Below are 15,998 nucleotides of genomic sequence, written 5' to 3'. Positions count from 1 at the left end.
TATGAAGAACTGTACTCCAACAAATTTGAAAATCTGGAAAAAATGGGCAGATTTCTAGAAACACACCACTTACCTAAATTAACTCAGATTGATGTGGAAAAGTTGAACAGGCCCATCACAAAAGAAGAAATTGAACAGGTCATCGAAAAATTACCAACTAAAAAAAGTCCTGGCCTAGCTTGTTTCACTGGAGAATTCTACAAAACATTCAGAGAAGAACTGATACCAATCCTACTCAAACTATTCCAAAACATAGAAAAGGATCAAATCCCCCTAACTCATTTTATGAAGCAAGCATAACCTTGATACCAAAATCAGGCAAAGACATCACTCAAAAGGAAAACTGCAGACCAGTATCCCTCATGAATATAGATGCAGAAATCTTCAACAAAATCTTAGCCAATAGACTGCAACATATCAAGAAAATCATTCATCATGACCAAGTGGGGTTCATATCAGGTATGCAGGGATGGTTCAACATTGTCACTCTGGTGCTTGTGGTGGCCCATGCCTCAGCTGGGCTTCCTCAGAGCACAAGACGACATAGTGGACATCTGACAGGACCTTCTGTCAGCCCCTAGCCACTGTCACAGTCTGCAATTTGCTCCCTGCCTTGTGATGTCCCTCTGCAGTATCGTGTCGTAACTCTTTAACAAGGGGTGATGTTTTTAAAGACAAGTCGACTGGTTTTCAGAAGACACCTGTCATCATCAAAAGACTGTTCATGAATCATTAGCTGGCTGAATATTATTTGTCCACTTTGACTTTAAAATTTTAATGCTGACTTCAACACCGAAGACCTGAAATAAGAGTAGCTCCACCTCTGAGCCGAGCCGTGTGCTTGGGAATCTCAGACCCACAGCATGTCTGCAGGTGCACCTCCAGTGAGGAACGTGGGCCTCATAAGCCGAGAGCCACTCAGGAAGCCACTAGCTGACCAGCTGCCAGGGCCAGGCGCCCCCAGGCCATCCTACTTCTGCAGTGTTGTCTGATTCCAAAGTTGAGTATCGCATGTGTACACGTCCACTGTTCCTCTACTGTTTTATAGAAAGAATGATAAAAAGAGTCAATGTTCATGCCCGTGTGGAAGAACCTCAAGAAGTCCAGGGCTCACTGCTGTGAGTGGACGTGGGCCCCAAGAAGCTCATGCCTGAGTGACTCAGCCAAGGAGTACAGTCCGTTCTCGGGAACACAGTAGAAGCATGTTAGGATCCGTGGTGGCCATTTTTATACATGAGACCAAGAGATGTTTTGTCATGGAACTTTTTGTTCATCTGAAGAAATGTTGTTCAGTAGGACACTTGGTAGCATAGTGCCTAAGGCCCTTGACTGCTAACCAGAAGGCTGGCGGTTCAAACCCACCAGCCACTCCTCGGAAGGAAGGTTGGGCAATCCACTTCCACAGAGATACCACCTCAGCAACCCAAGGAGGGGTCGCTATGAGTTGGGTCTGACTTGACAACGCATAACAGCAACAACAACAAGGGTACTTGGTACAGCTGCAGGGCCCTGTGCACAGTGCTGAGCTCACTGTGTGTATACACACAGCTGCAGGGCCGTGTCCACTGTGCTGAGCTGTCTGACTTCACTGGGGTCAACTCTTCTTGTTGCTGATTCTTTAGGTGGCCCTTGTGCAGTGGACAGAGAGTGTGGGCCTCACCCTGGTCAGCAGGGACCTGACCTCCATGCAGCTAAGGACACCCAGTGGACAGATTCTCATCTACCGTGTCCTGCAGGTGTTCCCCTTCACCTCCGAGAGCAAACGTATGGGGATCATCGTCAGGGTGAGTTTATTGTACACGCGGCCTTGCAGTTCACTGTGGGTTCTTCTCCATATCAGCTCACTGAATTAAAATAACCTGCATGCTTTTACAATATATTAAATTGACACAAGGAATTTCCTAACAGCAAAGTGACAGCGATAGTCATGTGTTTACTGTCTGACATTTTTTAATGAAATCTAAACTAGTGATTCATGATGAGGGGCTTGAAGTGTCCTGCTAGCAGCTGGAAAGGTGTGAACAGCCACCTGGGAACACAGGGGCAGAGTAAGGTGTAGCTCTTAGTTTTTTAAATCAGCTGATTTCTTTTCTTTGGTTTTTTACAACAGTAGCATGCCCAAGATTTAACAATGCTTTAGGACCACAAAGCTGCTGATACACCTCTATTAAGTTCCTTCAGCAAATACCAATACTGTGCCTTGAGAGTTGGCCATACAAGGACGCACCAAGTGCATTCCTGAGGATTGAGGGGACCCCTGTCTCCATGGTGCCCATTTCATAGATGGAGCAGAGTTTATCCAAATGGCTACAATGCACACTCAAGGCTGGCATCCTTGTCCTCGCCTGCCCTGTGTCCCCATGAGTGGTGCTGGCATGGTGTCCTGAATCAAGTCCAGCCATGAGAATTGGGGGACCCCTGTCTCCATGGCACCCAGTTCATAGATGGAGCAGACTTGATCCAGGCTGGTGTCCTGGTCCTTGCCTGCCCTGTGAGTGGTACCAGGACGGTGTTCTGGGTCAGGGAACCAAGCCACCTGACCATGCTTAGCTGTTTTCACTCTGCCCCAGGACGAATCCACGGCCGACATCACATTTTACATGAAAGGCGCCGATGTTGCGATGTCCCCCATCGTCCAGTACAACGACTGGCTGGAAGAGGAGGTAGGGTGAGCCCTTCACATGGTGCACACATATGTCTACTCCATCTGGTGAGCAGATGACAGACGGACAGTATCCTCCCCTACCTGTGGACCAGGTGTACTGGCAGAAGTTGAGCTGTCAGTGTTTCTAGCCAGGACACCCATGGCTGCCAGTGTTTCTAGCCAGGACACCCATGGCTGCCAGTGTTTCTAGCCAGGACACCCATGGCTGCCAGCCAGGGCAGAATTCCCCAGAATGGTACCTGAGGTTGTGCTCACTCCCAAAAGCAGAAGGGGGAGGTGTGCTCTTTGATCTTGAACAGTTTGCTTTCTGTGTGAATATTTGCTGCTGTTCTGTGTGGGAATGTGTCCTGATGGACAGAAGTAGGGCCTGCTAAGGACCTTTGTGGGTAGATAGCGGGAAGTGGGAAGCTCGGTGTCCTGAGTCATGCCCTCCAAGGGATTTTTTAATCATATCAAATACGTAATTCCCTGCTGTCGAGTCAGATCCGACTCCTAGCGACTCCTCCTCGGGTTTCTGAGGTGGTATCTCTACAGAAGCAGATTGCCCAACCTTCCTTCTGAGGAGTGGCTGGTGGGTTTGAAGCTCCAGCCTTCTGGTTAACAGTCAAATGCCTTAGACATTACGCCACCAGAGCTCCTGTCCAGTACATAGCCAAAGTTGTTTTTTAAATACAGTGTTCATTTTGTAACCCAAGTCAAAGAAGTTTAATCTTGTGCTGATCTATACGTTGGATTCATCCAGAAAACAGAAAATTGAGTGTCAGCAGCCCAGGCCCTAGCCCACCAGAATCCCTTTGAGCCTCGTGTATGTTGTTTATACTTGGGCGTTATGGGAGTGGGGTCTCCATGTGGCACTAAGATGATGGTGACTGTCCATGTGACTGACCCTCTGTGTACACCTTGTTAGGCACATAAGCAGGACAGATAGCACGGGGGCCAGCAGTCCCCTCGTTCACAACGGTATTGGCAGTAAGAATCAGTATCCTCTCCAGGGCTCTTCCATCGGGGACATGAGTAAGTTCCACTCCCTGAAGACCTAGTAAAATGCCATAAAAATACTTTCGGTCATAATGACATACAATTAATTGTAAAATGTTTGTTTAATGTATTTAGTTTTATGAGGTCAAATCACTAAGTATCTCGCGACAGAAAATGCCAGATTGTCACAAGTCTAACTATTAAAGATGTGTGAACATGCTTGCTTTCTGTGGACAAGGCTTTCCCCTCCACCGATGTCTGTGCGTATCATAGAGTAGTTTGTGGTAAGTCTCTCGGCCTAAGAGCCTCCCCTGGATGACAGCCGCTCCCCAGAGCTGGGCACACACCTGGAGCGGGCTCTGGGAAGGAAACTGATGCAAATTTGAGGAAAAACGAACAAGGAAACGCTTTCACTCATTGTGTTACGAAAGAGACAATTGTCAAAAACCTGGAGAACAGTGACATAGCCCAGATATGAATGGGTGGGGTGCGAACAGATGGCCTCCTCCAGTCCAACCACAGGTGATGTCGGACCCTGACCCACAATTACAAATGAGGCAAGTCATCCAAACGGGGGCCTGCAGAGGCCGGGAGGCAGTCGCAGCCTTAGCTCCGTATAGGCAGACCTGTGTCCTCAGCGGCAGCAGCCTTACTTCTGTCATTAGCGTGTTTTACTGAGGAAGGAACAGGCACAGGAAGGTTAGGGAGGGTCCAAGAACAGAAGGCTAGTGTCCCCAAGCCGACACTAGGGGCTGCACCCCGTGTGACTCTCACCAGCAGCCTGGAGCACTTGGCGGGTATTGGGGGGTCACACAGGATTGTCTTCCATGCTGCACGTGATAGAAGAGGAGCTCTCCTGTGACATGGAGTGTCACAGCAGTGAAGTGGTTGGACTGGGTGGAACACGGAAGCGGTTGTCAGCACCGCAGAGAGTACTGGGAAATGCCCCAGAGCCAGTGTGGATGGTGGACGTGCGTCTTCCCCAGCGTGGGAACATGGCCGCGACAGGTGAGTATCACCCGGGTGTGACCTGGCCTCTCTCCCCCAGTGTGGGAACATGGCTCGGGAAGGACTGCGCACTCTTGTGGTCGCCAAGAAATCCTTGACGGAGGAGCAGTACCAGGATTTTGAGGTGCGTAAGTTTCAGTCCTGCATGTCCCACAGACTGTGAGGTGGTCCTTTGTCCAGCCTGTGTCCTTGGTGAGGGTCACGGTTGACTGAGTGCGTAGGGTCACCAGAGCACAGAGGTTCGACCTGCTAGGTTCCCTCACTCCTCTGCTCACAAGTCTAGGTGCTCACGGCCCCTCCCAGAGAGCAGGTACCGTGTTCGCTCTCGGTGCCCACGGCCCCTCCCCCAGAGCAGGTACTGTGTTCTCGGTGCTCACGGCCCCTCCCCCACAGCAGATCTGTGGTCTTGGTGCTCACCCCCCCTGTCTCCCCAGAGCCGGTACAGCCAGGCCAGGTTGAGCCTCCACGACCGGGCACTCAAGGTAGCAGCAGTGGTGGAGAGCCTGGAGCGGGAGATGGAGCTGCTGTGTCTCACTGGAGTCGAAGACCAGCTGCAGGCAGATGTGCGGCCCACCCTGGAGATGCTGAGAAATGCAGGCATCAAGGTACTGGCCTGGCACCGAGCGGTGCTGTGAGCCCCTCCCAGGTGGGGGCCCTCCCTCCTGAGTTAGCAGGAGCGCACAGGAGTCTGGGTTTGTTTAATGAGCTTTGCCTCATTGAAAATACCTGCGATCTGAGCTTAGGATCATTTGTAAACTGCCTCTCTCATCGTTTCATTCATTCACGTTGTCACACAGTGGCAAGGTGCCACAGGGAACATGGTGAGCATGTCCTCCAGAGTGTGACGTCACCCGGGTCCACCTACCACGTGACCCCTGCAGAGAGGCTTCCACCCGGAGCAAACTCGTATGCTGGGTGCTTGTGCCTGGTTTTAAGTACCACTGGGCTTTACAAGCCCGTGACCATGGGCTCTCTGGGGGGCCGTTTGTCTGGTGGGAGGGATTGTGTGAGCATTTGCATCTGCTGCACAGAGGTGGCCTGGACTGGACCTGGGGCCGCTGAGCCCAGGCTCGGCCCCTCTGCCCTTGCTTACCTCAGCCTACATGCAGCACAGACCTTGTTGGAGGGCAGACGTGCTGTGTCTCGGTGTTCATGTCCCCACGTGTTCCACAGATATGGATGCTGACAGGTGACAAACTCGAGACGGCCACCTGTATTGCCAAAAGTTCTCGTCTGGTGTCGCGGACGCAGGACATTCATGTCTTCAGACCAGTGAGTGTGTCAGGCCACCCTGTTTCTCTAGCGTTTTCTCTCAACTAAGACCTGCTGTTTTTGTGACAAAATGAATGCCGTTCTATGTCAATTACTGAATACCTGTTTTTACAAGAAATACCATCATTCGATTTCTAAAAATAGTCATGTTAGTGAAAAGTTGATTCCCACGAGTTACATCCACTTGTTGCAATGAGAGTGTGGCACAGGCCAGAATTTGAAGTGTTTTCTGTTACAGTGTCAGTATCATCTGGTAACAGCTGACTCTCTTTTATAAAACAGACTGCACTGTCCTCGATTGGGCTCATAAAAGCCCATTTTGCTGGGAGTGACATCTTGCATCACTCTGTGCATTTACATGGATTCCAAAAGCCGCTTCTGTCAAACATACTCTCAACACAAAATTTTTGATGTTATGTGCTGTCGAGTCGACTCCGACCGACTCATAGCGGCCCCTCCTTGGGTTGCCGAGGCAGTATCACCACAGAAGTAGATTGCCCAACCTTCCTTCCGAGGAGTGGCTGGTGGGTTTGAGCCATCAGCCTTCTGGTTAGCCGTCAAGTGCCTTAGGCACTACGCTACCAGAGCTCCTCAACACAAAATAGGAATGTGTTTTTAATCTGCCACCATCTTCAAATTAAATGTTTTTCCTTAATTAGCTCCCAGAAAATTAATACAAATGATCTAAATTTATGTGTTTACTGTATGTATTAGTTATGACTACATTTAATTCAAACAAAAAATAAAAATCTCTTGGGTCGTGATTGATGGTGGGTGAGCAGACAAAGCATGTCTCCATCTGCCCTGCGTGCTCCGCCTGCACCTACAGAAACAATTACCTGAATATAATTCACATGTAAATGTCATTGACGCCGAAGCATCGGAATCGCCAATGAGGCCCTGCAGACGGTGATTTGCAATTAAATTATTAATGCTTCTGATAAAACTGCAGATCAACTTTTGTTGACTTTTCAGTGTTATGATGCCACAAATTACATTTCCACAATAAAATCCACCTATTTAAAGATGAGTCTAAGTGCACTTATTTGGGCCACGTGAAACTTAATTTATTGTGGCCCCGTGATACCTCATTTCTTTTGTGGCCCATAAAATCTCTACAGGGAGAATGTCAGAACCCAGCATACCGATTACCCATTTCTAAAGGGTCTCTATTCTACAATTAGTGACAGTTTAAGACTTTAACTTTGTTTCACTCTTTAAAATTCTTAATCCTTCAGATTCTGAACAAAACCGGACAAAGACAGCAGGAGCAATCTTGCCAAAGTAATTGGTGCCACGTGGCATGTTATGAAAAGTGACAATTTATATAAAACCCACACTTGAGACGATCCTGTCTCTTCACCTCATACCTGGCAGGGGACCTCAGCTTCCTGGGGTCCGGGTGCTCTGATCTGCCAGTGTGTACCTACCGTGTCCCACCCATCTCCCCACCCACCTGTCACTCTGGGCTGGAGGATTTCCATCAGCCATTATCAGTACACCTTAAAACCCAGTGCTCTCCTCACCTGTAAAGGTGAGGACAAGCCCAGCTGCCCTTTGATCTGGACCTCGAGCACATATGCCAGGGTCCTGACAGGTGGCATATGCTCTTAGCTTTTCTACCCAGTGCCCTTGTCCTGCTTCGAATCCCACCTGCCGGAAGATAATCAAGGTGTGGGATTGGGTCTCCACCCCTCACACTGTTTTGCTCGGGTCTTTATGTATAAAATATCTTCTGGTGTAGGTAATAAATGTGAGTCTTGTGATTTGTTGAATGAACTTTTGTGTGTCTATCCATGTCTCTAATTGAGACTGAGCGGTAATTGGGACACTTTTCCCCCACGAAGGTGACAAGCCGGAGTGAGGCCCATCTGGAGCTCAACACCTTCAGAAGGAAACACGACTGTGCCCTTGTCATCACTGGGGACTCCTTGGAGGTAGGGTGCTCTGCCGCCAGACACGTCTCCTCTGTGTCGAGTTCTTGGGGCTTGCTGTTCAGGTGTGCAACCCTGTCATGATTGCCACAGTCTTCTTTCGCTAAGTCATTTGTCATGTATTAGTTTCAGGTGAATGTCACTCTGGGAAGCGGTCGTATAAGCTAAATTGGTACAGCTCTTCACTAACATGACTTAGGGGTGGAAAGTCAGAGGGCAGGGCCCATCACTCTCTTCCCTCGGCCACCGTGTTCATAGCAAAGGTCACACTTCAGCTCGGAGGGTGGGATAGCCCATCTGGTACTTTCCGTGCCAGAACATCCTTGTCATACAGAACTCCTTCCCCCATTTGTACATTTCCTATCTGTATGGATCAAGCAAAGTACTTTCCTGCTCACAGATTGTAAGCAGCGGCAGCGTGTGCCTTCCCAGTGATGGTGGAGAGGACAACACCTTTCTCCCTCACCTTTAGGAAAGTAGAGGAAGTGACTTACTGTCTTCCATCTGGCCCCAGGCCACCCTTTGTCCTGGGCTTTATTGTCTGGCCGTGTGCTGTACACAGTGGCAGTCCTGTTCTCTCACCATAGTATCCACCTGGCTTGATGCCTGATTTGCTCTTTGCCAGCCTGAAGGGCACGTTTTGTTTTCCACTCTTCAGTGTTGGAGTCACTTGCATTTACTGTGTGTGCATGTTTTGAAGTGTTCTTTGTATCCGTTATACATACAGGCACATACGGTCGGTCCTACAGTCACTCTCCTACTTCCTTCTCTATTAATTTATTTAGTTAGTTCCTGTTGTGGTTCTCTAGTCCTGCTGTAACAGATACAACACAGGCACATGGCTTTAACAATCAGGGATTTATTCTCTTGCAGTATAGGGGCTAGAATTCCAAGTTCAAAGTGCTGGCTCTAGGGGCTAGGTGAAGGCCCCTTGACCTTGGGCTTCAGCTCTGTTTCCTGTTCCAGGCCCACTAGAGCCAGAGGCTTCTTCTGACTTATGCAGCTGCTGGCTGCAGAGGCTGAGGAACCCAAGTTTAACAAGTAAAATGGCACAGTCCCACGATTAGCAGATGACGTGGCAGGCCACTAGTTCAGGTCCAGGAACAATTCCAAGATCAGCTAGCAACATGGCAGGCCATCGAGATGAAGACTTGGCCTGATGCAGGATCCAAACATGCCAACAAGCTCAAGACCTTTCTCAAAGGTTCTTCCATACTGGAAGCAGATGCCCTAAGGCAGCTACTCAGCTGCTCACAGCAGATTCCCCCATAGAGCTGATAATCGACTTCTCCTGGGGAATAACTTAATCCAGCTGCCCAGCTACTCAGAGCCACAGCCCAACCAAGCTGACACACAGCTTTAACTACCACAGTTCCTATTGTACAAGATGATTCCAGCCTCTTCCTCCCAACACAGTTAAACCCTAGTTATGAGTGGATTGTGTTATTATAATTGTATTGTATTAATGCAGTGTATTACATAAGTGTGTGAACATTATGTATAGCCAAACCATTTAGCCTACCATGATGAGGGTTTTTTCTACCTAACTTTTTATTTGCCCCTGGAGCCAATAAATTTCTAAATGTAGTGTCTTTATTTCGCCCACATACTTGAAGGATAGTTTGATTGGGTATAGAATTCTGAACTCAAGTTTCCCTTTAGAAATTTAAAGACATTTCTTGGTTGGTATCTACCTTAGTGTTACTGTGGACAAGCCTGGAACCCTTTGAACGGAAATGCTTTTCTTCCTGAAAGCCTGCAGGATCTCTATGTTCATCCAGAGTTTTGTAGTTTCACATCAGTGTGCCTTCTAGGGGGAAACATTCATGAATGATTTCCTTGACTTCTGATTTTTTGTCTTCTCTTTGTGGAACTCCAATTACACTGATGTTGGACATCCTGAAATACAGTTTTCATATCATTTCTTTCCTGTTTTTATCTCTTCACTTTATTTTTCAACCACTTTATTAAAGTTTATCCCATCCAGAGGCTAACTGTCCTACCCTTTGCCAAGACAGGAGAGTACAGTTGGCCCAAGTTGCTTGCCACTGGAGTAGAGGAAGGGAATTACGGCTCTGTCTGCCTTTTATGTGTTCTCCAGCCTACGTGCTTTATGTCATCTCTCTCTTGAGAGATGTTTGACCCATTATAAATGCTCTCCAGCCCAAGTACTACCTCACCTCTCTTCAGAGGTATCTGACCCATTTTAGGTGCTCTCCAGCCCATGTGCTATGTCACCTCTCTCTTCAGAGGTGTTACAGTTACGCGTGTTACCCAGCCGACATGCCATATCACCTCTTTCCAGAGGTGTCTGACCCATTCTGCACACCACACTCTCCAGCCCACATGCTCTGTCACCTCTCTCTCCAGAGGTGTCTGACCCATTACACATGTTACCCAGCCCACGTGCTGCATCAGCTCTCTCTTCAGAGGTATCTGACCCATTATACGTGTACCCAGCCCATGTGCTACGTCATCACCCTTTTTGAGAGGTACCTGACCCACTGGTCCTTGAGCCTTTCATGGACCCCAGTCTTCCCACTGCTGGTTGGGATTTCTCAGGTGCCCACATCACTTGCCCTTTGTCTCTCAGATCTTCAGGTTCTCCATTGTCCCCACCTTGTAGCATTATGCCTTGTAACAAATCTGCTTAAAGTTGTTTCCATGAGATTTGGGGGAGGAGCAAAAGTAGCTACTGTATAAGCTCCATGATCTTTTCTGAGTGTGTATGTTTTTAATTGTTTGCTGTTTTTATTTTCAAATTACATACATGTATGTGATAATCAATAGGAGAGGAAACCCACCCAGCTCTGGTGTCCCTGTTCTCCTCCCCAGAAGACAGCTATTTAGCCCTCTCTGATTTTAGGTCTTCCAGTGGTTGACTTCCATCCATCTGCATGACCTGCTGTGTCTCTGTTTCTTAATTTTCGGCAGTATTTACTGAGTGGCTTCCATAAACATGAGCATTTAGCTTATCATCCCCTCCCTCCTACCCTTCACTGGTTTTATTTGGAAATCGATCAGCCCCCTGCAGTCTTCCCTTTATGTAGGGATTTTGAGCTGAGGCTTCTTCTCACATTGCATCTGTTCCATCGTCTACATCTCACGTCTAGCCCACCTTCCATCTTCTGCAAGTTTGTGGAGCTGCCCCTCCCCTTCCTCTGCACTGTTGTGCATGTAGATTCTTACATGAGCTATATTCATGTGTGTGCATGTGTCTGCACTTGTGTGTATATACATATGCATGTGTGCTAACATGCATTTTTGTGGGAACCCATGTGTACCTATGTATGCATGTGTGTTATTGAGTGTGTGTGCATACTCGTGTGTACCCATGTGTGCATGTGTGCATGTACATTCATGTGTATGCAACATAGACATGTATGCATGTGCTCACACATTCATATGTGTACCCCTGTGTACCTATATGTATACATGTATGCTCTTGAACACGTGTGTGTGTATTCATATGTGTCTGTGCACTTCTGTGGACACATGCATGTGTGCTCACATGCATTCGTGTGTACCCATGTGTACCTGTGTCTGCAGGTGCACTTGTGTGTGTGCATGTATGTCTATATGTGTGTGCTTGTGTCTTTACTTGATGTATGTGTGAATGTGCCCATGTGTATCCATGTGTCTGTGTGTGCACTCATTTGTGCTCACATCTGGGCATGCTTGTGCATGTGTGTATATATCTGTGTGTACATGTCTGTGCATTTGTGTACACACGTATGCACGCATATGCTCACGCATTCATGTGTGTCCACCCATATATTTGTAAACTTGTTTGCAGTTGTGTACACACATGCATGTGTGCTCATGTACATTCATCTGTGCAGCCATGTGTATGTATCTGCATGTACATGCATGCACCCTTGTGTATGTGTGTATGTTCACATGTACGTGTGTGTCTGCTCGTAAATATGTGTGTTTCACAAGCCCCACCATCTGTTGAGCATATAAAAAGTACAGGTCAGTTTGGCAGCTGTTCACGGAGGTGACCTGAACAGCTGATTTGGAAGACCTGCAGTGTCTGTACCATACTCGTTGGATTCTGTGGCTTCTGTGTTCCTCCCCCACGGGCTTGTGGATGCTTGGTGGCTGCAAGGCCTGGCCTGTGCCCTGCCACACGCCTCCCTCCCCATCTGACCCTACGGTGCCCAGGTGGCCTCGCACCGGCAGCACTCCTGAGGCCATGTCTGCTCTGTGCGCGCTCTCCTAGCACCTGCGCAGGTCTGCTGACAGTGGCACAAAGAGGACACCCACCAGACAGGAAAGCGCCTCGCTCCCAAGCAGCCGTGGCTGCTTGGAGCACCCAGCCTGCTGCCCTGGATGTGTTGCAGGTCTGCCTGAGGTACTACGAGCATGAGTTTGTGGAGCTGGCCTGCCAGGGCCCCGCCGTGGTGTGCTGTCGCTGCTCACCCACCCAGAAGGCCCACATAGTGAAGCTCCTACAGCAGCACACGCACAGGCGCACGTGCGCAGTGGGTGAGCCCAGGGGTGGGGCTGGCACCATGGGCCATCAGGTGCACCACCTGTGAGCTGGGGGCGGGATCAGCACACGTGTACTGTGGGTGGAGGTGGGATCAGCACGCATGCACAGTGGGTGGGGCAAGGTCAGTGCACGTGTGCCGTCAGGGAACCCCAGCCCAAGGCAAGTGTGCATGCACCATGGGGTGCCAGGAGATGGGTCAGGGTGGTCAGTAGACAGTGGGGAGAACTGTCTGTGAAGAGCTAGGAGCCGTGGCCTCCGGAGCGCCCCATAGTTGGCAGTAAGAGTTTAAGAAGAACTGGTTTGAAATTGACACGGAGAGTTGTGTTCAGTCTCTGAATGGGTATTTTGTTTTCCTTTGTCTACGGAAACATCTTTAGCAGCTGTTCTGGTTACCTAGTGCCTCTCTGCAAGAATATACCCAAAAAAAGTCCAAGTTCAAAGTGCCAGGTTCTAGGGCTGTGTGAAAGCCACTCAACCTTGGGCTTCAGCTCTGCATCTTGGTCCCAGCCCGCTGAAGCTAGAGGCATCTCTTCACTCAAACAGCTACTGGCTGCTGAGGCTTTAGCCCAAGGTTGACATAAAATGGCACAGTCCCAATGTTACCAAACCACATGGCAGGCCATTAATTTAAGTCCACTGTAAGTCCCAAGGTCAGCAGAGCATGGCAGGCTGCTGAACAATGACATGGCTACATGTAGGGTCCAAGCGTGCCGTAGGCTGGAGACCATTCCACAAGGCTCCTCCTTATGTACAGGAAGCAGACCATATCCCAAAGGCAGCTACTCAGCTGCTCACAGTAGATTGCACCATGGAGATGATGACCAGCCTTACCATGGGGAATACTACACCCAGCTGCCCAACCACTCAACCAGGCCCAGCCAAGTTGACACACAAACTTAACTACCACAGGGGCCTCTCATTGAAAAAAAAAACTAAACAGATCCCCTGTGAGGTACAGATGGGCTCTGTTGCTCATTGAGAGGGTAGAAGTTCAAGGCCATTCAGGCACCTCAGAGGAAAGGCCTGGCAGCCAATCCTGGGAACCCGGTGGGCCCAGTTCCGCTCTGACCTACAGGGTCACTGGAACTCAGGTCGGCCCCACAACATCTGGTTTCTAACAGCAGCAAGGCCAGGCTGCAATCGTGTATGGGTTCTTTAGAGCCTCACCTTGTTTCATGCCTACAGGCGATGGAGGAAATGACGTCAGCATGATTCAGGCGGCCGACTGTGGCATTGGGATTGAAGGAAAGGTACGCATCTTCCCTCACTCCTGAGCACTTGACTCCAGGCTCCTGCCAAAACCACTCAGCACAGAGGTGCTAGCCCTGGACTTGCCTTGCCATGTATGTCACATAGGGCACATGGGGGACTATGTCAGCACACACGTGTCCCAGGAGAGCACTTGGGGGAATATGTCAGCACACACATGTCCCAGGAGGGCACACGGGGGGAATGTGTCAGCACACACGTTCCTGAGGGCACAACGGGGAATGTGTCAGCACATTTGTCCCAGGAGGGCACATGGGGGAATATGTCAGCACACATGTCCCTGACGGCACACGGGGGAATGTGTCAGCACACACCTGTCCTGGGAGGACACGTGGGGATGTGTCAGCGCATCTGTCCCAGGAGGGTACACGGGGGAATATGTCAGCACACACATGTTCCAGGAGGGCACATGGGGAAATAGGTCAGCACACACGTCTCCTGGGAGGGCACACGGGAATGTGTCAGCACACACATGTCCCTAGAGGGCACACAGGAGAATGTGTCAGCACACGTGTCCTAGGAGGGCACATGGGGGAGTATGTCAGCACACACGTCCCTGAGGGCACAACGGGGAATGTGTCAGCACACGTGTGTCCTGGGAGGGTACGTGACGGTGTGTCAGCATACTTGTGTCCTGGTAGAAGCTGTATAGAAGCGTTTCCTACTATCTTAGATTTGTTTGGGTTCCACAGTTCTGAGTTGGGAGTGGTTTCTTGTCTATGTGCGCTGCAGTGAAAAGTCTCCTATGTCCACAGGAGGGGAGGCAGGCATCACTGGCGGCTGACTTCTCCATCACGCAGTTCAAGCACATTGGCCGGCTGCTCATGGTGCACGGACGTAACAGCTACAAGCGCTCAGCGGCACTTGGCCAGTTCGTCATGCACAGAGGCCTCATCATCTCTACCATGCAGGTGCCTGTGTGCCAGTCCGTGTGTGCGGGTCCAGGGGGCAAAGGGCTCACCATGTGTCACGTGACTGTGTGTGCAGGGCCAGAGGGGGTCACGGGGCACACCATGTGTCATGTGACTGTATGCTCGGGGCTAGGGGCTCCTGTGTGTCCTGTGACTGTGGTCACACAGAGTGGACACCCACGTGTGCTGTGTGTGGTAGACTCGTGGGTGAGGCCCCGAGGCCTGCAGGAGTGTGGCGCCCCCAGCTGTTGGCGCTGGCTGACTGTGCTCTCTTTCAGGCCGTCTTCTCCTCAGTCTTCTATTTTGCGTCTGTCCCTTTGTACCAGGGCTTCCTGATGGTGGGGTAAGTTCAAGTCACGTCATCTTGTCTAATCCATATGGTTTCCGGTGGTTTTCAGAAGTTGGTCACCAGATCCCCCTTCCTAGTCTGTCACCTGCTGCTGTGTGAAATCCTGGTGGCATAGCTTCTAGCTTCACAGCAACACTCATGCCACCACACCACGGCACACATGTACGGCCGTCATCACGTGGCACCTAGACACACTGACGGACAGGAAGGGCGAGTGACTCTCGGTAGTGACCTTTATGGACTGCTCTTGTCACAGAGCTGAGGCTTTCAGGACCTCAGCACCAGCTCCCCACAGCCCTGCGCTTGAGCCCCATGCAGAGGGCTGAGTGTTGGGGGATGTAGGTTGGCAAGGACATGCTGGAAGAGGCACAGGAGGTGGCGGGCAAGTCTAAATGCACGTGGCTAGGATGGGGTCAGGTGATGCCCCATTTGGGATTTGCCCGTGGAGTTAGCTCTCACTTCATGTTTTCCTGTCGTAAGCGAGTAGTGTCCATCAAGCTGCCCAGCCACAGCCTGCGTTACTGATGGAAGTCATGGGGTTGGGCCTGATGGTGTTTAACAGAGTTAAATCCTCAAGGAACAAAAAGCCTCATGTCTTTCTTACGTTTTCCCATTGCTTACAACTTTGCAGGATTTGCACAGTAACGTTAGTTATACTTTGAGTTTTTACAGTTTATTTCTCCTTGGAGTTCAAAGAAAAGCATAAACATTCTTAGTTTTGTTCACATTTTTAAAATTACAGATTTGAAACATTAAAAGGGACCACATGGTGATGATTTCTTAGGTAATAATCGCCTGAGTTGATGCAGGTCTGCCCGACAGATGCTGCCATTGTAAAAGAAGCACCACTTACTGGGAACGCGTGTGCTTAGTTAAGTGACAAGACGGACTTCAGAGTTGAAAATATTTCTCTTCTAAAGATAGTGTTAAGCAATAAAAAGGCAGGCAGGGAGAAGATATTTTCAGTACGTACAGGTGACAATATAACTTGAATATTTAATGATCAGTTTCAACTGAATGATAAGATCAACATTCTAATAAAAGAAGAAATAAGAATGACCAGTAAGCTCATGAAAATCAAGTCAGCATCATTAGTTGTCAGGAAATACAACTT

At 49.4% G+C, this 15,998-nt stretch overlaps 1 protein-coding gene across 1 annotated transcript in view; it reads left to right on the top strand.

Moving 5' to 3' along the window:
* The window catches only part of ATP9B (ATPase phospholipid transporting 9B (putative)), a 285,800-nt gene that overhangs the window by 258,582 nt on the left and 11,220 nt on the right, over positions 1 to 15,998 (top strand). Inside the window, exons 15-24 of the mRNA XM_007953302.1 lie at positions 1,623 to 1,784; positions 2,571 to 2,663; positions 4,692 to 4,775; positions 5,086 to 5,256; positions 5,825 to 5,923; positions 7,771 to 7,860; positions 12,204 to 12,348; positions 13,541 to 13,605; positions 14,380 to 14,535; positions 14,814 to 14,878. Coding sequence (XP_007951493.1) covers positions 1,623 to 1,784; positions 2,571 to 2,663; positions 4,692 to 4,775; positions 5,086 to 5,256; positions 5,825 to 5,923; positions 7,771 to 7,860; positions 12,204 to 12,348; positions 13,541 to 13,605; positions 14,380 to 14,535; positions 14,814 to 14,878 — 1,130 coding nt within the window. The remainder of the gene's footprint in view (positions 1 to 1,622; positions 1,785 to 2,570; positions 2,664 to 4,691; positions 4,776 to 5,085; positions 5,257 to 5,824; positions 5,924 to 7,770; positions 7,861 to 12,203; positions 12,349 to 13,540; positions 13,606 to 14,379; positions 14,536 to 14,813; positions 14,879 to 15,998) is intronic.

This window comes from Orycteropus afer, unplaced genomic scaffold (assembly GCF_000298275.1).
Source record: "Orycteropus afer afer isolate SDZICR_OR568_19922 unplaced genomic scaffold, OryAfe1.0 scaffold00385, whole genome shotgun sequence".
Lineage (NCBI taxonomy): Eukaryota > Metazoa > Chordata > Mammalia > Tubulidentata > Orycteropodidae > Orycteropus > Orycteropus afer.
This window is presented reverse-complemented; position numbering and strand designations above follow the sequence as displayed.